The 26,284-nt window shown below is 40.7% G+C and overlaps 1 protein-coding gene across 5 annotated transcripts in view; it reads right to left on the bottom strand.

The window, feature by feature from the left end:
* MYOF (myoferlin) overlaps window positions 1-26,284 on the bottom strand; it is a 148,169-nt gene that overhangs the window by 64,146 nt on the left and 57,739 nt on the right. For 3 of the 5 annotated variants that reach the window (XR_012510200.1, XM_074373943.1, XM_074373945.1), the window contains exons 11-22: window positions 25,987-26,102; window positions 25,227-25,353; window positions 23,844-23,947; window positions 21,700-21,768; window positions 21,554-21,597; window positions 18,992-19,074; window positions 16,869-16,907; window positions 14,641-14,765; window positions 13,593-13,709; window positions 5,786-5,963; window positions 4,195-4,319; window positions 1,855-1,961 (exon numbers count right to left, since the gene is read on the bottom strand). Coding sequence is in view for 4 of the 5 variants with exons in the window: in XM_074373943.1 (XP_074230044.1) it covers window positions 1,855-1,961; window positions 4,195-4,319; window positions 5,786-5,963; window positions 13,593-13,709; window positions 14,641-14,765; window positions 16,869-16,907; window positions 18,992-19,074; window positions 21,554-21,597; window positions 21,700-21,768; window positions 23,844-23,947; window positions 25,227-25,353; window positions 25,987-26,102 (1,234 nt within the window). In the remaining variant the exon portion in view is untranslated. The remainder of the gene's footprint in view (window positions 1-1,854; window positions 1,962-4,194; window positions 4,320-5,785; window positions 5,964-13,592; window positions 13,710-14,640; window positions 14,766-16,868; window positions 16,908-18,991; window positions 19,075-21,553; window positions 21,598-21,699; window positions 21,769-23,843; window positions 23,948-25,226; window positions 25,354-25,986; window positions 26,103-26,284) is intronic. The other 2 variants (XM_074373942.1, XM_074373944.1) reach the window with 1 other exon arrangement.

The raw sequence follows: 26,284 nt of genomic DNA, 5'->3' as shown, positions 1-26,284 counted from the left end.
TCATGGTGAAGACCATATGAAGACTTTGGAGCAGACTATCTGGGTATAAATCCTGGCTCCACCATTAACTAGTTCTGTGATCTTGACCAGTTACTTAATCTCTTGCTTTCCTATCTTCAAATGTGGGAAAATAATATTACCTTTCAGGATTGTGGTGAGAAATAAATGAATGAATATATGGAGAATATTTAGAGCAATTGCACAGTGAAGTCTAAATAATGTTGCAGCATCATTGTCATCATCTCATCAGATATTCAGAGGGGCCCATTAGTTCCCAAAGGTTAAGAACCACTTGTGCAGGCCAAGCTCCCATTGAAAAGGAGAAGTCCAGAACAGCTGAGCTGGCCCAGCATTAATCTTCTCTGCCAGGGCCTCCCTCTCACCAGAGCAGCTGGTGGGGCCACAGGGTAAGGTGGTCACCTATTCTGGGAAGTTCTACTCACATTGTCTCCATCTAGAATTTCCACTGGTTTGAATCTCACCCAGTTTCTTAAATGAAGGCAATCCTAGCTGACTTCCCTCAAACACAAATTTCCTGTTAACCTGAAGTTGAAAAGTATTCAATATGATTCTTCAAAAACAGTTTACATCAATTTGATTCTTCAAAAACTGATTATTTAAAAACAGCATAGATGTTTCTGGGTCTTGCTTAGCACACTTAAAAATTCACATACATTTTCTATGTGAAAGGTACTACCCACAACATTGTAAAATGATTATAAATCAATAAAAAATGTTTAAAAAAAAGGTACTACCCAATGTTTCTGTTTGGTTACCTTGGTGATTATGGCCGTGCATTGGAAGGGTGAAGTCCCTGAAATTATTTTTTGAGGCAAAAATATACATGGAAACTGCTAGCTCAAAAGTCACACATAAGGCCTTGGATAAATAGATGCTGACTGTGGGAAGTGTGTAGCAGGAAGAGAAGTTACGCTCATAAACCCCACTCTGGGCCTCAGATGGGTCATTTCACCTCCTCGGGCCTCTACTTTCTCAAATATAAAATAAGGAGACCCAAATATAAATTCTCGGAATTTAAACAAGAGCCAGCAGAACTTTGAGCTCAGCTACATGTCAGTTACCTAACTAAACCACTGGAAGGCACAAGAAGACTGGGAGACTTAGGCATTAGCCCAGAGGGGACAAAAAAAAATCCCTGGTTCTTGATGCTGGTAACAAGTATTCAACATGCTTTTCTTTTAGAACTTCCCTGTCCACTGCTTTATGAGCCAATATTTTAAATGAGTTTGGAACTATCACTTCCCCCTTTGATTTCCAAATACTCTGAGATCTGAGAAGTTCCCCCAAGTCAGTTCAGAAAGGTTCTCTGGCTTGAGTCGAATCTTCTGGCTTCATCGAAGGGAGGCTTGGCCAGAGTGCTCGTTAGGCATCCAGCAAAAGAGCAAAGAAAACGGCTGTTTCTAAAAAGTGTGTTTATGAGTTAGGAACGCTGTTCTGAATGGTGAAATCGATGCTCCACCCCCAGATTCTGGCTCTGTGGGAGGCAGGCATCTCCTTCCTCAGGGCTGTGGGCATAGAAGGACTGCTGGAAGGCAGAGGCACGGACCCACTCCCTCCCCAGCCCTCCCTTGCCTGAGGCTGCACAGGACGTGCTTCCTGGCGTGGGGCCTCAGCCTCCCTGGCTGCTTTAGAATTGGCACCAAATCGGAAAGTGGAGCTTTTCCTGCTGATGATTCAGAGACTTTTCCCAGGGACAGCCTTTTGAGAAGCCTGACTAAATCAAATTCATTTTTCGGGCAAATGCTAGAAAATTCTAAAGGCTCTTCTAGTCTTAATAGTTTAAGGAAGGGGAGTGTGGTTGGGAATTCTGAGGGACGAACAAGAGCATCATACCTGGTGTCTTCTATAACTTGATCAATCAGCTTCAGCCACATTTCTGCCAGCTGGCTTGCGGGAATTTTACCTTGTATCCCTGATTTTAGAGCCTCTATGTTTGATTGCTGAAGAATTTGGAAAGGGAGGAAACAATTGGTAATTGTGCATTATACCCGGTAAAGGTTTAACTTGTATTTTCAAGAAAAAAATACACAAAAAGACTTAACAGAAAAAACAGTGTTTTTTTCTTTGCATTTAATAATGTTCACCACAGCTTAGTACAATTTTTCTTCCAAGTGCAATCAACACTGATATAAGTAATAAGACAACCTAACCTCTTCATACAGCTTTGACCTTTGAAACCATGTAAATATTTTATGTATTCAAAAGGCAATAAAAGAACGACCAACAAGGATGGTGGAAGGAACCTTAAAATGGACTATAAAACAGAAACAAATGAACCTAACTACACATTAGATGAATAACATAACTACACTGAACTAACCCAAGTGCTTTTGAGCACACTGTTTTTACTATATTCCCTCAGTTTGGAGGAAAGAACCCTAAATGTATCACACTAATTTGGCTTGTTTTTTGCAGTACTCTATCTCTGGATTTTAGGGTTGAACAAATGAGTAAATATATTGAGGATAATGGAAGCCAGATTCTTACTGTTGGAGAAGTGAATTGTAAATATAGAAATCGGGAAGATTAGAATAAACCCTGTGACACTGGGAGGGAACTGGAGTTATCCTTACAAACGCACTGCATTTAGTATACAGACAGATATAGACATGTATATACATGTGTATGTACATGTGCAAATTTGTGCACATTTGTCTGCCAAGAAGGCCTAGAAGCAATGACATCCCAGTAGTAGGGAGCACTGTAATACCCAGACCTTGTTCTTCATGCTCCATTCCCACTGAAGGGAACCAGGGCTCCTTGGGGAAAAGGTGATTCCAGGGTTGGAGCACAGAAAGTACAAGATAAGCCCAGAACATATTACTGTGTCACTTTGAGCATTTGCCAACAGAGAGACTAAGGGAGAGCCCATCGTGATTATAAAAAAATCCTGATCCTGGAAAGCCATCGCCCTGTCCAGACTCACATGGAATTAGAGCAGCCTGGTCAATGGAGAGCTGATAAGAAGGAGGATGAAACAGCTGAAAAATACCCCCAGATAGAATTAGAACAGACGTGTGACCGATTCTCCACCAAACCCCTTGATATGGGGGATTGGAAATTAACACTACAACCACACTACGTATCAGTTGTAGCTTTATTATGTGGACAATTATGCCTAAGTGAAATGTACAATCCTCCTCCAGTTTTGTCTTTATAACATAAAATAGTATTTTTAAGTTTTGCCATGGAGTCTTAGATCAAGTATATTCCAGGAATCACACATGTCCTGGTCCAGCCCTGACAGAGGATGGGTCTTAGAAAAAATTAATAGTAATATAATTTGAAATCAAAACACTAATACCAGATGGATTTTATCAGTATCTGCTATAAATAACTTACTTTCTTTGACTTAATTAGAAATATCCCAACCATGTTTTCCTTCTCATCAGCAATGTCAACTAGATGGATAATCACAGATATCACATCTGTGCAAGTTCCTACCAGAGGGAACCCCCCAACCTCCAAACAAGAAGATTCCTCTAGTCTTCTGCAAGAGTGGAAATGGTTAGGCTCTCGTTCTTCTAAGCCCACTTCTTCCCACAGTAGAGATTTTTACTGCTTTAACAGCAAAGCTCTAAGGGTTGCACATTTCTATTGGAATAAACCATTTTCCACACCACACTCCATGTACAAATTGTGGCAGAAACTATGAATTGTCCCCCTCCTTTACTACCCATCCTCTCTTTTTCACTGTGAGAGAACTGATACCTGGACATATGCCTACCCAGGCATAAGACTGCATTTCCCAACTCCCCCGTAGTAAGATGTGGTTGTCTGACTGTGTTCTGGCCAGTACAAAATGAGTAGAAATCTAGTGTGTGACTTCTGGGTCTTCCCCTGAAGGGAAAGGCCTGTGTCATCTTCTCCTCCTCTTTTCCTTCCTTAAGGCCGAAGGGTGAGTCAAGTGGTGAGCTGCCTCTCCCACGCAGACAATGACAATGCCTTAGTGACGGGAGAGCAACAAGAGGGAAAGAACCTGGGTCCCCAGTGCCATGGAAACTCCTTACCGGCTTTGGATTACCTACCTCAACTGTTCATAAAGAAGTAGCTTTCATCTTGCTTACTATTTCATTCTGAGGTCTTGTGGTATAGCAAGTGGCCTAACCTCCATTCTAGCTAATACATAATTCATTATTTGGTGAAAAGGAAATGTGGAAAAGATAAACTTACCAGCCGTTCTGCCATGACAAGGAGAGTGTTCACCGCATCCAGGCGATGACTAATATCCTCCCAGTATGAAGTCAGTGTAACAACCGGCTTTGTGTGGGCCCAAGGCAAGTAGTAATAGTAGTTCCCTGGTGTAGAACATGGAGGGTCAGTGAACACTGGACACTTTTATTAAGGAGATGTGCAAACTGGACTGCTGATTAATCACAGGCTTAGGGAATGGTTTGGGGGTGGTCTGGTTCTTTAATTTTATTCAATTAAGCAACTGAGAGATAAATAGAAAGTTATTATTCATTCAGCCTGTTTTGAAAATCTCTCTACAAGAACCCAGTAAACCTAGTTCGATTATCTCAGGATCTTTTGGTGATTCAGGATCATGCATCTGAACATCACTGATGATTACATAACACAGCAGCAGAGGGTGGGGTGCATGCTGAGCATAGCTCAGTGGTACAGCACATGCTTAGCATGCATGAGGTCCTGGGTTCAATGCCCAGTACCTCCACTGAGAAAATAAGTAAAAAAAAAAATTTTTAACTAAAAAAAAAATAACATGGCAGCAGAAAATATAGAGAACACAGGAGATTAGACTATACGTCTTTGTCCCTGAAAACTGTTATTCTAAATAAATATTTCTTTGGTGGAAGTGGGGCAAGAAAAAAGAATTTTCTGTTTTTTAAAAGCCTTAACTGGGTAAATAGGGTTTGGTATTACTTAGAGCCTTGTAGTGATTAAGAATCATTAGCCAACATTTTCCAGCACACTTTATATTTTAACACTACTTGCACAAAAATTAGCAAAAACTATGGCAACACTGTTGGGACAGTTGATCAGGATTCCTCTCTCCCTTTTGTATACTCTCAAACCATTTGTTGACATCTTTATTAGGGCGTTCTCATCTTCTGTCTTCTATTATGACTTATTTTATACACTAGAATGTAAGCTCCTTAAAAGGTGGACTATTTCTCATCCACATTTGTTCAAATGCAGCTGTTTAATCCCCATGGCAACTCTGGAGAAGATGAAGGAACTGAAGGTTAGAATTAAGTGATGTGGCTAAGATCAGAGTGCTGGGGAGTAATGCAGTGAAGACCAGCAGCTTGATTTTCCAGGGCCTGAGCTAGAGTCCCAACCACTTCAACTACTCATTCTGAGAATGATTTGGGGGCAGAAGTGGGCAGGGGCAGGAGCTGTTTCAGGGGAAGCCCAGTATTTAGCAAGTCAGCATCTTGTGACTTTATAAAACAGAGCCAGCGTTGAAGGGTGGGTACAGCTCAGTGGTAGAGCACGTGCTTAGCACGCATGAGGTCCTGGGTTCAATCCCCTTTACCTCCATTAAAAGAAAAAAGAAGACTAGGGCAGTTAATGTTGGGCATGGGAGGGGACTTTGGGGTTCAGCCCCTGGCAAAGAGCCTGACCCTTCTCGAAGGTACCTCTACTCCAGCCACCTCTTTTCCCCATTCAACCTTTTCCTTCCCACTAAGCGTATGCTGGGGATAATGGGTGCTGGAGGGAGAATCCACTGCATGCTTCTCATCCTGTGATGCACCTGGTGTAAATGTGTACAGGAGAGAATGGCCCGTGGCGGACTTACCATCAAATATAGCACGGCTGTATTGAGTGGTTGATGCCAAAGGCTTACAGGTCGTGTCAAATTTGTTGCCATAGTTCCCAATGCTGACTTCAAACTGAATGGCCTCGCCAACATCTTGCAACATGGTGGCCGAATGGAACACGGCAGACAGGCTGTACTTCCGCCTTCGCTGGTATTTCTACAAAGTATGGGGAGACACAGGGTTCAGTGAAACTTCTTTAGCTCTTATTTACATGTGGATTTCTAGCAGATGTAATTCTAAACCCAATAATTAGTGCTGAATTAAATGCCAGCAGAGAATGACCTGAATCAAACAGTTCCCCTTGTACACATACAAGTGGGCAAAGAAAGAAGTACCAGGATGTTCACTGCAGAGTTGATTGGAACAGAGAGGAAAAAAATGAAAACAATGCAACTATCTGTCAATAGGCCACTGGTCAAGCAAGTTACATTATGTCCATATAATGGAATGAAAGTTCATTAAAAGACTTAGGTAGACCTGTAAGTACAAACATGGAAAAAAGGTATATTTTTAAGTGAACCCATCAAATATACATTTTAATATTGGCATATGCATGAAGAAAGTCTGGAAGAATATAAATCAAATCATTAACAGCAGTTATATTGGGGAAGGTAGAGGGATCATGGCTAACTTTACTCTCTAAACTATACATTTTTAATAGGTTGAATCATTTAAGTAGTAATTTTCTAATCACAAACAAAAATAAAGACTGTCAGATTTTAAAATGAGATTAGGTAAACTTATTTTTCTGAAATAGAAATCAAACATGGTTTCTTTTTAAAGTTTATTCTGTACTTTAAATTTTTATTTTTATTGAAGTATAATTAAATTATTATATTAGTTTCAGGTGTACAAAGTAATGATTTGATATTTTTATACATTAGAAAATGATCACCATAAGTCTAGTTACCATCTTTCACCATACAAAGTTATTAGAATAATTATTGACTAAGTCCCTATGCTGTACATCACATCCCTGTGACTTATTTATTTTGTAACTGGAAATTTGTACCTCTTAATCTCATTTACCTTTTCACCTATGCTCCCATGCCCTCACCCTCTGGCAACTACCAGTTTGTTCTCTGTATCTATTAGTCTCTTTCTGTTTTGTTATGTTTGTTCATTTGTTTTATTTTTTTAGATTCCACATACAAGTGAAATAATATGGTATCTGTCTTTCTCTTTCTTATTTCACTCAGCATAATACTCTCTAAATCTGTCCACATTGTTGCAAGTGGCAAGATTTTATTCGTTTTCATGGTTGAGTAATATTCCATTGTGTGTATATATATCAATATATACCACATCTTTTTTATCCATTCATCTGTCAGTGGATAGATTGATACTTACGTCGCTTCCATATTTTGGCCACTGTAAACAACGCTACGAATATTGGGATGCATTTTTTTTTTTAGTTAGTGTTTTTGTTTTCTTCAGATAAATACAGGTATATCTCATTTTACTGTGCTTTTCTTTATTGTGTTTTTAACAAATTAAAGGTTCATGGCAACCCTGCCTCTAGCAAATACATCTTTTAGCACCATTTTCAACAGCATTTGCTCACTTGGTATCTCTGTGCTGCAGTTTGATAATTCTCACAATATTTCACTTTTTCATTATTACATTTGTTGTGGTGATCTGTGATCAGTGATCTTTCTTGTTACTACTACAATTTGCTGAAGGCTTAGATAATGGTTAGCATTTTTTAGCAATAAAGCATTTTTAAATTAAGGTGTGTAACTTGTTTTTTTTCAGACATAATGCTATTAGTCTATTTACTTAATAGACTACAGTATAGCATAAACATAAATTTTATATGCACTGGGAAACCAAAAAATTCATGTGACTTGCTTTGTTACAGTAGTTGCTTTATTGCGGTTGTCTGGAACCAAACCTGCAATATCTTCTAGGCATCCCTGTACTCAGAAGTGGATCTGCTAGACCACATGGTAGTTCAACTTTTAATTTTTTGAGGAACATTTATACTATTTTCCATAGTAGTTATACCAATATACATTTCTACCAACAGTGCATGAGGGTTCCCTTTTCTTCACATCCCCTCCATCATTTGTTATTTCATTTGTTTGTTCTTTGTTTTTCCAATGGCTTAATGAGTGTATGTGTCTGCGAGGGAGTTGAACACAGGGCCAACAATGACCATGGTGAGTGTCTATCAGCCTCACAGAAATGACCATGAGCCCATCAGGATTTTCTCCATTTGGGCACATAAAGCCTTTTGAATCCGTATCTTGGCCTAAATCCTTCTCTGTGGATCACATTCGCATTGGTCTTCAGGCACTTTGCCTTCTTCAGGCAAACAGAGCCATGCGATGGTCTAAGTTGCTGCGCCTCATTATGTCATGGGCATTCTGCCATTTAACGTTGTCCACCTCTAGAGTCTGCTCCTGATCCCTGTGGTACCCAGTCTCTGTATACACTTGCTCAGCTTGGCGGTGAGAACATCTGAGTTACTAGAGTGTAACTATGTGCTCCACTGACAAACTTGTGAGACCCACGAATGATAATTTTCAAATTGCTTGACAAGTTTCTCACCATAGCAAGTTTCGTTTGAAACCCCCTAGAGAAGGAACTCTCAGCTCTGTAGTCCTGCAATTTGAGATGTGGAGGTCACAGAGCTATCCATCTTTGGCATATGATGACTTTTTTGTTGTTGTATTTGTTTTTTTCCTGTTGCTACCAATTTGTGTACCACCATCTAAGTAGCAAAATAGTGACATCTTTGACTTCTAAAAAGCTAGTAAAAATTACTCGATCCCTGAAAAATACTTAGAACTGATTTTCCTTTCCTTTTTTATTCATCCATACCATGACCATGACCTTCATTCTGTAAAGTGAATCACAATCATGGGTGGGTCTTCTGCCTTATATGATGCAAGAACGTGGACATTCATTTACGGAAGTACTCAAACAACTATTTTTAAAACTTTTTTTTTTTAACTGTGGTAAAACACACATAACGTAATTCACCATCTTAACAATTTTTAAATGTACAGTTCATGTGATGAAGCACATTATATTGCTGTGCTACTGTCTCCACCATCCATCCACAGAACTGTTTTCATCTTAGAAAACTGAAACTCTGTACCCAGTAACACTAACTTCCCATTCCCTGCTACTTTCTGTCTCTGAGTTTGACGACTCTGAGGTACCTCACATAAATGGGATCAAACAATATTTGTCCTTTCGTGACTGGCTTATTTCACATAGCATAATGTCCTCAAGGTTAAGCCGTGTTGTAGCATATATCAGAACTCCCTCCCTTTTTAAGGCTGAATAATACTGCGCTGTACTGTTTGAAAGAGAAACTGAGGCATGTTTAAAATTTTTAATACAAAAATTAAAACTTTTTAATTAAAAAAATTTAAGAAGTGTTTATTGGAGCAAACATCTATTGGAACTGAGCATCAACAAAACACAAGTGGCTAGCAGCACTCCCGGGACAGAAGCTAAGGAAAAGACTTATGGAGCAGAGAGAGAAGGCAGGCAAGGAGATTATCTGATTGGCTACAGCTTAAGTGGTTGCATTATTTGGGAAAACCTAATTGGCTATCTATGATCTGTCTTTCGGTTTTGATTTCTTCATCTTGAGGCATTTCCAGGCCTAGGTTTTGGTGTGCTTACGTAGGCTCCCAAACATTAGAGTCACCTCTGTCTAATGGCCTCCCTGTTTAATTAATTTAAGGGTGTGGGTGTATATACCACACTTTCTTTATTCATTCATCTATCAATGGATTCATGGTTGCTTCTACCTTTTCGCTATTGTGAATAATGCCTCTATGAACATGGGTGTGCAAATATCGTTCTGAGTCCCTGCTTTCAATTATTTAGGGGTAGATCGCTAGCAGGGGGTTGCTGGATCATATGACAATTCTATTTTTAACTTCTTGAGGACCATTTTAAGAACATCTGACAGTGACTGTAGTTTGCTGTCTTAAAGAATGCCAGGACCTCCCACTATTACAAAAATCTCCATTTTGGTTAAAGAATTTTTGACACGGGACAATTAAAACCTCCAACAGGATTTCATCAGAAATCCCTCTGACTCTCCATCTTTTATTGAGAGTATCTAAAACATTGGTTTGCAATCTTAGCTGCACATTGAATCACCTGAAGAGTTTTTATTAATATCTGGACCCCATCTTCCACAGGTTCTGCCTGGGCATCTCAAATTTTAAAACTTCCCTATCTTAGTCCACAGTCACTTTGGTAGAGAGGGGCTTGGGGGACTTTTGTCACTTGTCAGGAGTCCCCTTAACTACCCACAAACTAAGCCCCGCTGAACCATCCATGGTTCCGAAGTGCTGCAGAAATTCTAGGTTTGGTTTAAATTGCTGCATGAAAATCACAAAGTAGGAAGTTATTTGTATTAGTCAGACTTATATATACAGCATAACTTCTTCTTTGTGAACCACCTAGGATGATATCAGGGAAGGGAAGGAGCAAAACTATGAAACACAGGGGGAGGGTATAGCTCAGTGGCAGAGTGCCTGCTTAGCAGCTTAGCATGCGTGAGGTCCTGGGTTCAATCCCCAGTACCTCCATAAACAAACAAACAAACAAACAAACCTAATTACCTACTTCTCCCCCCAATATTTTTAAATTAAAAAAATATGAAACATATATGGGGACTAAGTCAGGGCCTAGAAAAAATGATGGTACTCAAGCCGAAGCCACCTGTTACTGAAGAGAAGAAAGTATGCAGGGGAGGCATGCGGGGAGGCGTGGACGCCGCCTCTGGCTGGCCTGGCTCTGCCCTGCCACCTCCACATGGCCAGGATTCCATAACGTCGTTCTAGATTTTCCTGTGCAGAACTCGCAGAAGCCCCGAGAGGACCCTCCTCTCACCCTGGAGGGTCTGAGCTCTAAGACAATAGCTGGGGTTTCCAGGCATCACAAGTTCCAACAGAGTGCGTTCACACTGTGAGCAAGCTGCTCCGGATGGTACTATTTACGTGTCTGGATATCAGCAGGGGTGGGGGACGGGATGAAGACTAGGGTGACGGAGAGGAACTTGATTCATTTCTTGAAGAGTTATCTCCTAATGAGTTATTGTAATAACCTGGCCTTTCTATCCACTTGTTTAAGAGCTTGATTCAGCAAAAAATATGCCTAAGACTTTTTTTATTGGATACATTAAGGTAGAAAAACTGGAAAAACTGTGACTTAAAAACTGTAAGCAATTTCTGATTCTAGGAAGAGATGTGAATTCACATTTCAGGCAGACCACTGCTTTGCTTAGGATAATTCCCTGGGTAGATCTTAAATGTTACTATAAAGCAAATCCCTGCCACAGTTCTTTCACAACTTAAATAACCTGAATTCAACTGTTCTGTTTGGTGAAATAAACTGTTAAGTGTATATGTTAGATAGGACTATGGTTTCATCTTTGCCAGTTTTGGGGGGAAAATGTGTCTTCCCTTGAGTGAAGTTACACTTATTCTTGTGGTGATGTAAGTGCTCTTTCCTGGGGCTGCGGGGTGGGGATAGAGGCCACCTCAGGAAGAATGTGCAGCTGACCTTCTCCTTTTAAAGGGAAAACAGAGGAACTGGATGGATATCTGTGCAGCTTATGAAGAACTGGACTACTGATGCTGCAAACATGCCAAGACTGAAGAATCCAGGATACACTGCTTTGGATTCTAATCTCCTAATAAAATTAATTGTCTTCTTAGGAGTCAATGAGGAGGCCACAGTGCTCTAGGGGAGAAGGGAGAGTTTCCTCTAAAGGCAATGCATATTCTTCTGCTGAGTCATCTTGAAAGGGGCAGATCTTATAACAGGCAGACATGACACTACCAGAAGGAAGAAGAAAGCCCTGGTCTGCTTGGGAACATGTGGCAGTTGGATGTGGACTCCAAGGTGATGACGTGTACGGGGCGGTACTGGAGGTTGGGGCAAATGGAGAACCGAGATCTGCCACAAGGAGGCAGGCTGGAGGGAGACAGGAAGGCCAACTGTAACAGACCCAGAAAGCCGGTCTGAGCCATATTTGGCAGCCACTTCAAGGTACCCATTTCATGGGGTTTCTCTACTCTTGTCCCTGACCTGGTAGTAAAACCTTTTTAAAGTTGCTGTTTGGTTTCTGATGTAATGAAGGCCCTATCCCCTACTTGGAATGCAGGGTGAAGGAGAGGGCAACAGCCTGAGGAAGCTTGTTGGTGGGAGGGTGGAGGGGTGGAACCCAGCAAAGAGAGGTCTTAGGCAGAGGGGCATCGGTGAGCTGGGCTGCTCTGACAAACTATTCAGATTTCTAGAACATGTAAGCATCAACCTGGGATTCTCAGAAACAGTTCGGGAAGAGGTAGTATATATAGACAATGGAATATTATTCTGCCAGGAGAAAGAAGGAAATCCTCTATTTGCAACAACATGGATGGACCTTGACAGCATCATGCTAAGTGAGATAAGTTAGACTGAGAAAGACAAATACTGTATGATCTCACATATATGTGGAATCTAAAAAAGCTGAACTCATAGAAGCAGAGAGTAGAATGGTGGTTACCAGGGGCTGGGGGAATTGAAAAGATGTTGGTCAAAGGGTACAAACTTGCAGTTATTAGATGAATTAAGTTCTGCTAATGTACAGCATTGTAATTATAGTCAATGATACTGTATTATATCTTTCAAAGTTGCTAAGAGACCAGATCTCAAAAGTACGATAATTCTGTGACACAATGGAGGTGTTAGCTTACAGTACAATGGTAATCATATTGCAATATACAAGTGTATCAAATCAACACATGTACACCTTAAACTTACACAATGCTATATGCCAACTGTATGCCCATTTTTTAAGTTAAAATAAATAAACAAACAAACCAGCATGATTTATCAAAAAACAACTCCAGAAATTAACACATTGTAAAATGACTATACTTCAGTAAAATTAAAAAAAAAAACCCAATAACCACAACCACAGTAATGGTATAGAATGCTCTGGAAATGATTCTGTGAGCAACAGAGACAGGATTGATTTAATACTGAGCTCTCCATCACATATGCTAATAAATCTGTACTGCAGATGTCAATTAACTGACAAGGAAAAAACTGAGCATTTAACCATTTCCTGATAAGAATATTCTTCTTTTCATATTTATTGCCTTGAATTAATTACACTGACATGTGAATTTACTAGAAAAAAATTGCATCTGTGGTTCTTTGCCACATGGGTCATGGGTATTATGCACAAGTTGTCTCCATAGAGGGCAAAGAACTGATTAAAAACAAGAAAAAGAAATAGTTGGGGAGGTGAACTTGAAGACTTCCTGTCTTCAAGGCATGATGGGGGCTCAGAGCTGCTGCAGTGTGGGCATTAATATAGACATGCCCTCACATGCTGGGAAGCTGAGATATGGCAGCTACTTCTGAAGATGGAAGTGACTAGGGTGGCTCCTTTACCATTTGGGATGTCTCTAGTGGCCACCTCCCCATGACACATCCAAGCCCAGTTAAAACACAGGCCCTTCAGTTTGGAGGGTATCACCACTCTTGCTGGTTTTCAATAGGGTATTAACACCCCAAAGGTGAAGCAAGTCTCATCCCACACACAGGGCTGTGGGAGGTAGATCAAGGGGGTGTTTAGAGGCACTTGCTATGCCTCTGGTCTCTCTCCATCTCTGCCACAGCTGACCTTCGGTCCCCAGACACCCCCTTCAGCCCCACTTGCTCAGGCAGGCCAGTACCAGGCAGGCCAGTACCTGCCAGCCCACCACCAACCCCCTAAAATACCGTTTCCATACCAACTGTCCACACTCCAACATTTACCTCAACAACCAGCAGATCATCATTTGAAATGGGCTCAAGCTTTTTATCTGGTGGTGTCTTTTCAAGAAGTGTGCTTAATTCAACCAAGATTCTGCCTCTGTAGGCAACTCCTTCCCCCTGAAAGGCAACAGCACAGGGTTATTCCTGCAGGCATGAATGACAGTCCAAAGATTCTGTCGCTCTAGTTGGGCCAATCCAGCTACAACTTAAAAGTTCCTCGTTCCCCAAATGAATCAGTGGGTAACTCTGTCAGCTGGTCTTTGGTATCAGAAAGAAAAAACTGTGTTAAGTTGGCTTCTTTTCTCCTCTTCTCGGAATAGGGAGGATGCCATGTTGGCAACCAGGGCGTGTCAGAGTAGCCAGGAAATAAAAGCGGAAGGTGTTCTGGGTGTGGCCGAATGTGAGGATTCACTGCAGATACTCCTCCCACCATACCCAGCAGTGCTGGCAACAGAATCCTCTGGAGAGGAAGGGGTGGTTTCCACCTCCACAGCCAGTCCTCCACCCGACCCCACCCCCACCCCCAGGGCTTTCTCTCTACCTCAGTCCCTTTCTTGCACTTTGGGAGCTAACTAATACACATTACTTGGGCTTCTAATGTGGTAGAAAGACCACTTCCCACGTCGAGGCCTCCATGTCCACATCTATAAAATGAAGAGGTTGGATCAGATCAGGGATGGTAATTTCAAGCATGTCACCTCCAGTTATTCGGTAAATTCATAGAACATGGCGTTGAACAGAATTCTGAGGTAGTACATTTGCTTTTCGGAAACAGCCAACGTTGATGACTGGCCCTAAGTGTAGGATTGGAGGAATGGCCATGCTATGCATTTGCAATTGCCAAATTAGGTGGTCTCCAGGACCCTTGCCTGTTCTTGCATTCTAAGACTTGAGGAACGTGAGATTTCGATCCTTTAACACTTGATCAGTCACCTGGTGGGTTTCTGGTGGGGGGGAGGCCTAAATATGAGACTTAATTGTAACCATTAGAAGAAGGCACCACATTAATCAGTGCTCATTAATAACAAACCCTAATAGAAGAACTAACCTTTCCCGTGTTTAGCTCATCGTAGGGGTCTGGGAATCCTGTGTACTCTCTTGGGCTTCCGTAAAGGTTCAGATAACAAGGTCCAAAAGTTGGAACAAAGCCCACCTCTGTTTCTCCTGTATTTGCTGAGAGATAACATCATCATTAGATTTTAGGCTTTTAACACTCAATCTGTTGAAATAAGTATTAGTTATTAGTTAGCTGGGTGAGACTGTTTTCCTCCATTTTGTGCGTTAGTCGTATTAGTGCAAATTCTAGATATTTGTGAGACTTGCCACAGTTCCCTCATTATTGCTATAAAACATTAAATAAAAAACATTTGGGGAGGGTTAGTTCAGGTAAACTTAAGTTATTCTTACATAAAGATGATGATATTCAAGTGAAAAAATAATAATAAGTTGTTCTTCACATTTTTTGCAAGTTTATAATTGGCATTGAAGTAAATATGTCATTGGTAATTAGAGTAAAGACTATATTGTTTTGGAAAGTCATTTAAATGATATGTGTCAGATTAAGTTTATCTGTTCCTCAAAAATGTCATTTAGTCTCAAGTAGTTAGTATAAATCTGGCAGATGCTGTTAAAAATACAAGCCATTTAAAATTTTTATATGTAACCGTCAACTGCCTGCCTATGGTTATGGCCATGTGATACTCACAAGCAACACGAAGTCTCCATTCATGGCATTCTATCTCTGATGAGCATCCAATATGCTCCATATTTCTGCTACCTGGTCTTAGCAAGACTACTCCCCAGTGAGGGGCACTGCAGGCAGTGTAAGGAAATAGCAGAGTCAAAGGGAAGTTGCAGGTGAAGATGGGGAAATGCAAGAGCTGCCTCCAGTCATCTGAATGGCTCCCATATGGAGGAGGGATGGACTTGCTTCCAAAAGCAAGGGAAGGACCACGGCTGGGAGCTACCAGGTGGCCAACTTTGGTTCATTCAATGTAAGGAAGAGCTTTCTGTGAATTAGGGATGTCAAACAACAGGACAGATTGCCCTGGGGACAGAGGAAGTGTTAACGTCATGATTTCAGCCTGTCTTTCAGGATATTGTCAAGATCATTCCTCTATGGATGACAGGTTGACCAGATGACCTCTGTGGCCTTTTCCTCTGTACTTAAAACTAAGGCAGAAAGGTAAATGTGGAGTAACAGGTGAGCAGAATGCCCATTAATAAACAGTTGAGCAAACTGTATATACATGTAGTTTGCAATCTTTTTCACCTCTCTGAGGTTCCTTTGCATTTTGGACTTCCATAAGTCATCACTTTATATTTTAATTTTTGAACCTTAAATAGTTGTTTATCTCTGTGACTACATTATAAATTCCTTTGGTGGATGAGGCAGGATTCAGGCATGTTTTATTCTGACTCTAAATACCTAGTCCTGGTTCAATCATGAAATAGTACCACATACATATTCTCTGATTGATTGAACAAATGGTTGAAGGAATGCAGTGTTATCAGATCTGCCAAGTCCGTTACAAACCTACGAATACTTCATATTCATATAAAGTCTGATTGTAAGATAATGAGATTGAATTTTAGAAAAAAATGAGAAAAAGGCATTGTGCCAATAACATAAAGGCAGATGAGAAAACCTTATTTTCGCAGTTTGCAAACCTTCTCACATGCAACATCTCTTTTCCCTCTGACTACAACCTTGGGTGATTAGCAAGGCAGTGATTATCACGCTCAATTTGAAAGAAGACAAATTTCTCCAAACTACAGAGTCTTCATCTATTAGGGGAACAATAACATCTGCCCTAAGAGGGTTGTGATGGTCAAGTGTGAGAGCATTGAGCAAACTTGCAAAGAATGGCAAGTGCTGTGCAAACCCAAGGGCAGGTTATGATCCTGCATAACCTCCTGCATAGTTGGAAGATGAAGACCTTCAAGGTACAAAGTGGAAAACATAAACAACAACAACAACAAAAAATGTTATACAAGTATTTACAATGATGTTATACAAGTAATTACAAACAGGACGGTATGCATCTAGGTGAAAACATGAGGCATGTAGCAAAGCCTGGTTAGCACATTTGTGTAAACTTAGCTTTGCAGGACAACGGGACAACACTGATACAAAAATTATTACTCTAGCAAAACTATTTTTAAGACAGCAAAATGTAAAAAAAAAAGGTGATAAAGTCAATCAACTGATAAATTCTTAATTGGGTAATAGTAAACAGAAAAATCAAGAAGATAGCAAAATTACAAAGCATAAACCTGTATATGATGCAGCCCCAGATCCCGAAGATGAGAAATCTATGTAGTAAAAATACGGTTGGTTAAACAAGAGAAATACGGGCATGATAAAAGAGACATGAAAAAGTTAATCAAATCCAGTGCTGGGTAAGTGGTTTAGCAACACCAGAAAAATCCCAAATTCAGACTCAAATCACACGACACTTTTGTAATTTATATGAGTGTCACTGGTTAAATGCAAACTAGCTCAAGGCTTTGTGACAACTGGCAGCACCACCACATGTGAAATAACCCAGTCTCATTAGCCCCAGGGTAGTGAAGCGTCTGAGAACTAGCTTCCCACCGTCAGAGGAGGCCGGGGGAAGTTACCAACATTTCATGATTTTAATAAAATATTTATTTGTCCTATGTCTGACTTAAATGGGATTAAGATCAGAGAATCCAAGTTAATTCAGTCTAAGGTTGTGTAAGCAAAGGCCTATTTAATAGTACATTATTTGCTTCTTTTGGGGGCTTGGGGGGATAGCTGCTCACTGCTATTTTGAGACCCTGTTAGACTGTCTGTAGGGCCTGCAATGAGAGAAGGCCTCAGAGACAAGGGCTGAAACTGCTGGTAACAATTTGTTTTTAGTTCTTCTGGACATAACTATCGTATCACTGAAAAAAAATGCTCATTCTATTATCTCTTATATAGTTATCTTTAGGTAATTATTTAATGATTTCCTGTTAATGATAAGTCAATTTAAGTACTTTTTACCCTACCTCCCATATAGTTATAGCATGATTTTAAATTACTCTCTTGGTTATCTTTAACCAATAAATTTAATCTAGTCTTTATCTAACCTATGATTTAACCTAGCCTTTATATCTGGATCCCCCACTTGATAAGAAGAGGTTAACAGCGTGTCTACCCTTCCCTGCCTCTCTTCTTCGTGTTTTCACTCCTAAGCTCTGTCTTCTATGGTTGTACGTTGTAAGAGGCGATGATATTTACCTTCTATTTAGAGCTTTGACTACAGGTTTAATGAAACATTTTAAAAAACAATTAATAGTGCTTATATTATAACCACTATATAATATTGTATTCTGCAGAGAAAAGGAGAGTTGTAATTACATTTCCTTTGTACAGGTCCGGCAGCATGGTCCCCTATGCCACTTGGCAGAGAATGTCTAGATGGAATCTCTTACCTTCTACCAATTGCTTAAAACAATGGAATACTTGACTTTATATTTGGCCTATACCTTCCTGGTTCAGCTCTTTATTTTTCCTGGAATTTCTAATTGCCTTTTTTTTTCATGCTTCTTGAGTGAGGAAATCTTTATCTTCTTCACCAAATCTCTATTACGTTTCAGGTTCTATCTATTGCTTGGTATACAATATTTAAAAAAAAAAAAAGACCTATAAAGTCTTCTTTTAAACAAGATCAGGATGAGAGGAACCTTAGGTTCCCCAAAACAAAACTTTGTCTCAAATTCTCTCACTTTACTCAATGTGTTTAATCTATTGGTAATTATGAGAATTTTTTTGGTAACAAAAAATAAACTGATGATATTAATGTGTTAACATTAATTTTTTCTCTTACCATCTTAATTTTATCTCCTTAACTCCCTATTACAATTTCTGATGTATACACAGAACCATAATACCAGGCATAGCCAATTAGTTTACCAAAAACAACAAAAAGAAGCTTATCAATGCCTGTTGGCATAAAAATGCATGAAAACAAAATGCACATTATCTGGAGTGGAGATTACATGGTTCATTGCCATCTGACCTCCTTGTTCCTGCCAAGGAAGTCAGTAGAGAAGGGAATAACATTTTATATTTGGGTGAACTGGTGTCAATTTCACCCTAAAGAACAAGGTGCATTCTGTACCGACACTCAAAAATTTGTAAAACAGCTACTGGGAGAGAGTTTTTGGATGGGAGCAAGAAAGCTAAATTTTTTAAACTTAAAGTTACCTTGATTATTAATAACTAATTCACTGTTTGGCTGGTCGTTATCAAAACATTACTACATGGTTCACTAGGCTTATTATTTGTCTTTTAAGAAACTAAGTTCATTGTCAGGTGGCTACCCCAGTTCATTCTTTTTCCAAAAGTTCTCCATCCTGTCTTGTTCCAGCTCTGCTGTGTGACTCACCTTCCACTTCCCCACCAGAGGCAGCGATTTTAGAGAGGTGTAGATATGTTGTTCCAACAACATCATTTTTGGTAAGACGGTCCCTGTGTAAAAGAACAGGTTAAGGCCTCCACCTATAAAGATAGATCTTCATTTCAACAACAATAAGATAGAGTTGGAAAAGACCTTAGACCACAAAAATCACCCTGTCCAGTGGGCCTCAAGTTTTCCCATTCTCTAATAATCACTTGAGAACCACCACCACCCCCCATCTTCTACACTACCCCCATCTTCTATTCAAGCTTTTGATTCAATAAAAGCAGGGGTGAAGAACAGAGAGTCTGCGTTTATAACAAGTATACATCCCAACTGATTCTGATGCAGATGGTCCTCCAACCACACTTCAAGAAACATTGATCTAGTCAGACAACTCATTTCAGTTATGGAAACTGAGATTTTTACAGAAGTAAAGGGATCTGTCTAAGGCCACATTCAACACTGTTGCCATAAAATGAATGGATCAATTACAGGCACATTGCTTGGTGAGTGTAATAAAGCCACATTACATAGAAGGAGTGCACATATCTTATTTTAGCATGGTCACACTAATGACTATGATGACGCCAACAACTACGCTGGGCTATATCTAAGGCTCCTTCATAAAGAAAAAACTTCCCTTTCAATTCAAGTATTAATTGGGCAGGTACTAGGAGAGAAAGACTATTTTTTATGACTACATTTGCTTACCTAGAGCCTGAATCTTATCTATGTGGTAGGGACAAGTTTGCTCACTACAAGTGTATACAACTTTGTGTATCTTTCCATGGGTATCTTAGAGAGTCTGTGAGTCTAACTCAGGAAATGGCCCCTGGCTGAGCACATAGTAGGTTTACAAAAATAAGGCTTATATTAATAACATGCTCTCTGTTTAATCACTCTTCTTTATTTCATTTAGTGGCACTCACTCTGAAGTTTAGGACCCCATGGGAGGGAGGAAAAAGGTTCATTCAGTATTTTGAGGAAAGATTATACTATAGTATATTATTATATTTAATAGTAATATTATGTACATTATGTATAATATTATACATTATATAGTATAATAATATTAAGTTATAGAAAGTGACTAATTAAACATAGTTTGCATGAGGAAAAATTATTACTTTGGGGTATTAAGCCCACCACATGCATGAGACTTGCACGTTCTCTGTCCATCTGGACAGGGTCTAGAGCACACTTAAAGAATCCTTAGCTTCCCTCAGTTGTGCAAATACCCTACAGGGTATGTAACCTAAGATCTGGATCCAAGGGTTCCCCAGTTAAACAGGGTCTCTCTAAACATCCTGATCTGCTATTGCTTTGGAGAGGGTGGACTAGGTCAGGAAAAAAAAAACACCCCACATTTGCAGCAACCACAGGCAACTCTGGGATAGCTCAATCAGAGATCAACCTACTGCAGGCCAGAATGGTCACCTGAGCTATGCAGGGTTCAAGCCCACACTCCTGAGGATTCCTAAGGCCCCTGGAACACCTTCAGCGTGTCAACTGAGGGGCCCAAGGGCCTTAAAACTAGCTCACACTCATTGGAAGGGGGATTCATTTTGGCCTTGGCCCCCTTCAGGGCCCTCAATGATGTGGTCAATGACTTCACCCTGTGATGTGGTCATTGAACAAAATAAAGCCTACTCCTCTCCTCCCAAAGTGCCTTGTTGCCATAGTCCCAAGAGGCACTAACATGAAAGTCATTGGGCCAAAGGAAAAACTAAGGCCAGGCAGGATGGGGACCCAACTGAGTCTCTAACTATCTGAGTGACTGTGGCCAAGTCACCTGACCCCTCTGAGCCTCAGGGTCCCCATCTGTAAAATGAACTAATAATAGTCTCTGTTCCTTAGGGTTACTCTAATGACTAACTGCAATAATGTAGATAAGGCCTGGGACACAGCACCTGGCACTTAGTCGTGCTCAAAACACAGCAGCTAAAATAATAATAAATGATGATGATGATGGTGATCCCATTGACGACTGTGATATTTGCCATTCCCACCCCCAGGAAGCTGAGGGCGGCCAACTGAATGACCCATCCAACTAGAGTAGACCCAAGAATGGCCTCATTATGGCCAATTATTGCTAGGAGGTTGGCCTAGTAAAAAGTCCATCAGAACTTTTCAATGAATTTTCTTTGCATTCAATCAGATAGGGAGCTCTGTCCACTTTCCTTTCTAACAACAACTCAGAATGTTTTGATGATTCTTCCCAGAGTAGTTTACTCTATTTCTGAAGTCTATTTTGGACAGTCTGATGGTATTTAAAGCCTTGATTTCTTATCTTGGGGTATATTCAGATCATTTTTCCTTCCTTCTGTTTATCAGCAGCTCAACCAAGATATTTAAAGCTTTTCTGCCACTATTATTATTTTTAAAGAAAACACCCAATTCCAGGAGCAGGTTATCCCTTCCCTTTGGAAGAAAAGTAAATGTCCTGAAAAGTAAGAGTTAGATCCTCTAAAGTAATGTTCCTCAATATCCAAATGTTGAATTTTAAATTTTAAATTTTGAATTAGACACAAATCCTTTTTAACTCACCAGTCATATACTGTTAATTTTATTTTTTCACAGACTGAAGGAAACTATTAAAAAGAAACGGAAAAAAAAAGTAGTTATTTCTCAACTTATTCAGTAATTATAAGAGTAAGTATTCTTACTTTTTCTAAAAGAAAAGAAAGTCAAACCTTGATTTGAAGATTAACAACTTGATTCCACTCAGGGTTGGCATTTTTCTCAATTATATTCGTGCAAACCTGTAAAATCATCAAGACAAAACAGCAGGTGTTCAAGTTCGTTATTTTTCAAAGTTTATAATATATGCATATTAGTTTATGACCCTAGCAGTTTACTTATAAGCTATATACTTAGCAACCTCGCTAAAAGTTTATTTTTCTTGATAACAATTTGGTAAAATATGACATGGGTTTAATTTTAATCTTTGCTTCTTCTATACACTAAAAGTTAGTTTCCATGGTGGGGTATAGCTCAGTGGTAGAGCGCATGCTCAGCATGCATAAGGTACAGGGTTCAATCCCCAGTACCAACAATTAAACGAACAAACAAATAACCTGATTACCCCACCCCCCCACAAAAAAACCCAATAAAAGTTAGTTTTCAATCACCAGATTACTAACATCGGATTAGCATCATGATGCAAGAGTTAATATTTAGTGAGTATGCATTACAGACCATCTAATAAGCATCTCTTCACTAACATGTGCAAACTGATGTTTTGATCCTGCACACCAGTCCCTCTCCCTGCTCCCCAAAATGCTCCTGTCTTTCCATTCACAAGGCTGCTCAGGCTTGAGCCAGAGTCAGCCACCACACCTCTCTTCCCATCACATGCCTCATCCAATTCATTAGTAACACTGACACCTCTATTTTCATCTGATCTTCCCCAGATGCCGGCAGTGGGTTCCCATCTGGATCCCTACTTCCTCTCCTGCCTCCTTACTTTCATGCCACTCCCCGCATAGCCACTTCTGTCAGCTCCTCGAGTATACACAGAATCAAGTCAACTCAAACTCTGCCCGATAAAGCCCTACCTGCCCCGCTCCCCCACCCCATCTCTCCAACCTCATCTCTCAGTTTCCGCCTGGCTTGCTCCACTCCCGCCACATAAGCATGCTTTCCCCGCAGATGGATCTCTTCCTTGGAGCCTTTACATCAGCTCTTCCCTCTGCCTGGAGGCCCCAGCCCCCCAGATCTTTGCATCATCTAGGACTCTGCTCAAATGTTGCATCCTCAAGGGTGTCCCACCTGAAAACCCAGCTGATACCCCTCCAGCCCCCGGCACCAATCACTTCTTGTCCCATGCTTTATTATCTGCGAAGTAGTCAACACTAGCTGAAGTTATTCAACTTCTTGTTTGCTTGTCCCTTCTATGTACACTCCACAAGAACAAAGATTGTCTCGCTCACTTTATCCCCAACACGGGGGACAGTATCTGATAACTTAGTAGACGCACAATATTTACTTCTCGAATTAATGAACCCTTTCAACAATCCTATGAGACTATCATTATCCCCACATATAGTTTAGGAAATTGAGACTCAGGAAATATGGAATTTGCTGTCACTGCCCATGGAGTGGGGTGAAGCCTGCATTTAAATCTGGCTTCATTTTGCTCCAGAACTGAAGTCCTTTCTATCACCTCCCACAGACTCTCCCAGTAAATATCCCAGGCCCTGTGTGGGGTTTGTGACATCTCACTGTCATAAATAAATGGTTCAGAGACATAGAAGATGCTATGTCTTCATGCCTAGAACTGTCTGGTGCATTGTTATTCTATGTAGAATCCCACTCTCCAATCTTCAATCATCTCTGCAGGTAAAAGTGGTGGTTGCAGGTGTTCCTACACCAAGAGTCTCCCAGCTTTCTTCAGAGCACTGGGATGGGGTTCCCTTGCTCAACTCTCCATTCTCAGCAGCTTGATGGGGCATGGGAGGTGAGAAACCAGACAGGAGTGGGCAGCTGGGTATGGTGGGCTATCCGCCCACATTTACCAGGGATCACTGTTGCTCGTTAGGGACCTTACCTAGGATTAAGATAATGTGTGGACCTGGAAATAATCCAAATAATTCAGTGGTAGCTTTCACTGTTCTAATGTTTCAAAAAGACCGAATTTTCTCATTTGAGTTCTGCATACTTTGTACTCCAAAATAACCCTCTGGAGAAGTCTGGCATGTTCAGGCTCAGATAATCTGTGTTCCCGCACAGTGTCCAGCTCATCAGGGGGGTACTCGAACAAAGAATAAGCAAGAAATCACTCCAAGGAAAAGCACATGTGTTTCTAGAAGCATCTGCATTTAGATCACATACAAACCTTTTTTCCAGCAAAGGAAACTTCTACAAAAGGATCCACTAGGTTTTTCTTATCTGCGCTGCCTCCAAATATCTCCTTGACCGTCTGGGAGAAGGCGTCATCCACTGGAAAGCAACATGTCACACAGCAGAAATTAGATCTGATTTTCTTAAAAGAACAGACATCACTCAGCAAGATTAAAAATTTTCTCCTACAGAGAAAAATAGTTGCAACAAGCATTGTTCTCAAAAGTGGCCAGCACTAGGGGCACTGGATCGCAGAAGTCCTTTTTGTCTTGTTTGAAAGAAACAGAAAATATGTTCTTCCCACAAAGTTTTCAAATCAACAGGAGCACCTTGAGAAATAAACCAATAAATTATGTTGGGAATTGATCATTTATTGAGGGGAAAAAAGTAGAATAAACTCCATCCAAAAAGAGTCAGAGGCAATTCAAAACTCAGGCCATTTCAATTTGGAAAAGGTTCTTTAGGTCAACATATAGGCCTAGTCTGACCTCTTCTGAGAAATTATAAGGAAATTGGGCATAATCAAAAATTACATGTTTAATTAACTACAAACAGTAAATTTCTGTTTTAGCAAACTTAGTGAACAGAGATCAGCTGAACAGACCCAAGCAGGCAACAGCATATGAGGTTTAACTTATTTACTTTATTTAAGCTATTTCTGAGGGGAAGTGGTCTGGGAGGCGTTACAGGGTGTTCCCAGGAAAGCAGCAAATCCTAATGAGCTCCTTGGCCTGTACAATGGGTGCTACCTCCTGGGGATTGGGAGAGAGGCCCGGTGCCCCAGGACCCAGCAGGGAGCAGACAGGCCAGGCAAGCCAGGTAGGATGCTGGGTTCTCTGCAAGGACAGAGGATTAACTGGACTGCTCTCCATGAATACAGTCGCTCTAAGTCATTCTCTTAGATGCACCCAATCTCTTAATAACCGTATCTCGTAACACAATCGTGACAGACTTTCAGTTACTGGCACTTAGCCACCTTTTGCTCAGCCATTTTTAATAGTCTGATAGCAAAGACATTATTTGTTTATAAAATTTCACATTTTCATTGGGGATGAAAGGAGTTAGCAGGGCTGACTGCTGACCTCTCTTTGAGAGTCTCTAGAATAAGGGGAAGACGTGGAACACTGACGAGAGATGGGATAGAGCTGAATGGGTCAAAGGCTCCATAAGGACCATGGGTCAGTGACCAATAGGCTGCCCTGTAAGCCTGTGTAGGTGGCTTTCAGTGGATCCAGAATGAATGAAAATGACTCCACAAAGGCCTTTAAGAAGAGAGACCTATGGCAGGGACCACTGGTCACTATTCAGAGTATAATTTTAATACATCTCATCCTGCAGATAACTGATGGTCCTGGGGCAGAAGCAAATCAGTACGTACTCTGGGGGATGTCCTCCGCTCGGTAGATCTTTAGCAGGAAGGTCACCCACCGGAGGGCGATGCCAGCAGGGAGTAGCAAGTTACTCTCCACGTCATCACTGTCATTATCACGATCTTGCTTCTCAGGCTATTGGGGACACATGATCACACATTATACACATAGAAAAGTGGTCCTTGGAAGAAGCCAAATCGATGCTTGTCAAATAAAACCCATCGGAACTCTTTTCATTAGGATTTCCTGTATTTGGGGATTAAGAGTTCGGCACCAATTCAACCTGAAAGCTGCTCTACAAAAGCAACGCTCCTATGTTTCTTTGATCACTACACTACAAGAAAATAATGTGTCCTTCTGTAATCTTATGAGCACTAAATAAAGAAAGAGAGAGAGAGTTCCTGAAGCTTTTCCTAATTTCTTTCTGGCTACTGGTTTGCCGTCCAGCTTTCTGGAATAACAACTGCACATTTAGGGAGCAATGACTGATTCTGCAAGTGAGCCACGCTCTGCAGATACGGCGATGCGGGGGAGTCTTAAAAACATACGCCTTTACTGAATAAAAAACCCCACTCATAGACACCAGGAAGGAGCCTACATGAGCCAGAATAATAACACTGTAGTGAAGGAAAGGACAGCTGCTGAAACATTGGAGGGCTGGGGTTATCGACCAGAGGCTCCATTTCACAACCCCTGACCCCCACTTGCTTAACTCTTGGTCCTCGTTTTTAGTGAAAAAATGTAAAGGGTAGAGAACTGGAAGCTCACGGGAGGTTCGTCTCCGGTTCCCAGGACGAACATGCTGACTTTCAGGTAGCCTTTAGCACCCGAGCTGTCATCTTCGGGGTCATTGAGAAGAAGCCATTTTCTCATGACAGCATGACCTAAAATAAAGAAGGTGTAAAAGGACAGGGACATGCAACAGAGAAGCTGACAGGTCCGTGACTTCATCTGCTATAAGATAAACAAGCATTTCCTCCAAGCATTGCCATGACGTGCAAAATTCCCCAAGTGAGACTCTATATTAATGTCCACTGCTTTGCACTGACTCCCCACCCACATCCTG

The sequence above is a fragment of the Camelus bactrianus genome, chromosome 11, assembly GCF_048773025.1.
Source record: "Camelus bactrianus isolate YW-2024 breed Bactrian camel chromosome 11, ASM4877302v1, whole genome shotgun sequence".
NCBI lineage: Eukaryota > Metazoa > Chordata > Mammalia > Artiodactyla > Camelidae > Camelus > Camelus bactrianus.
Note: the sequence above shows the minus strand (reverse complement) of the source record. Positions and strands in the feature narration are given on the sequence as shown.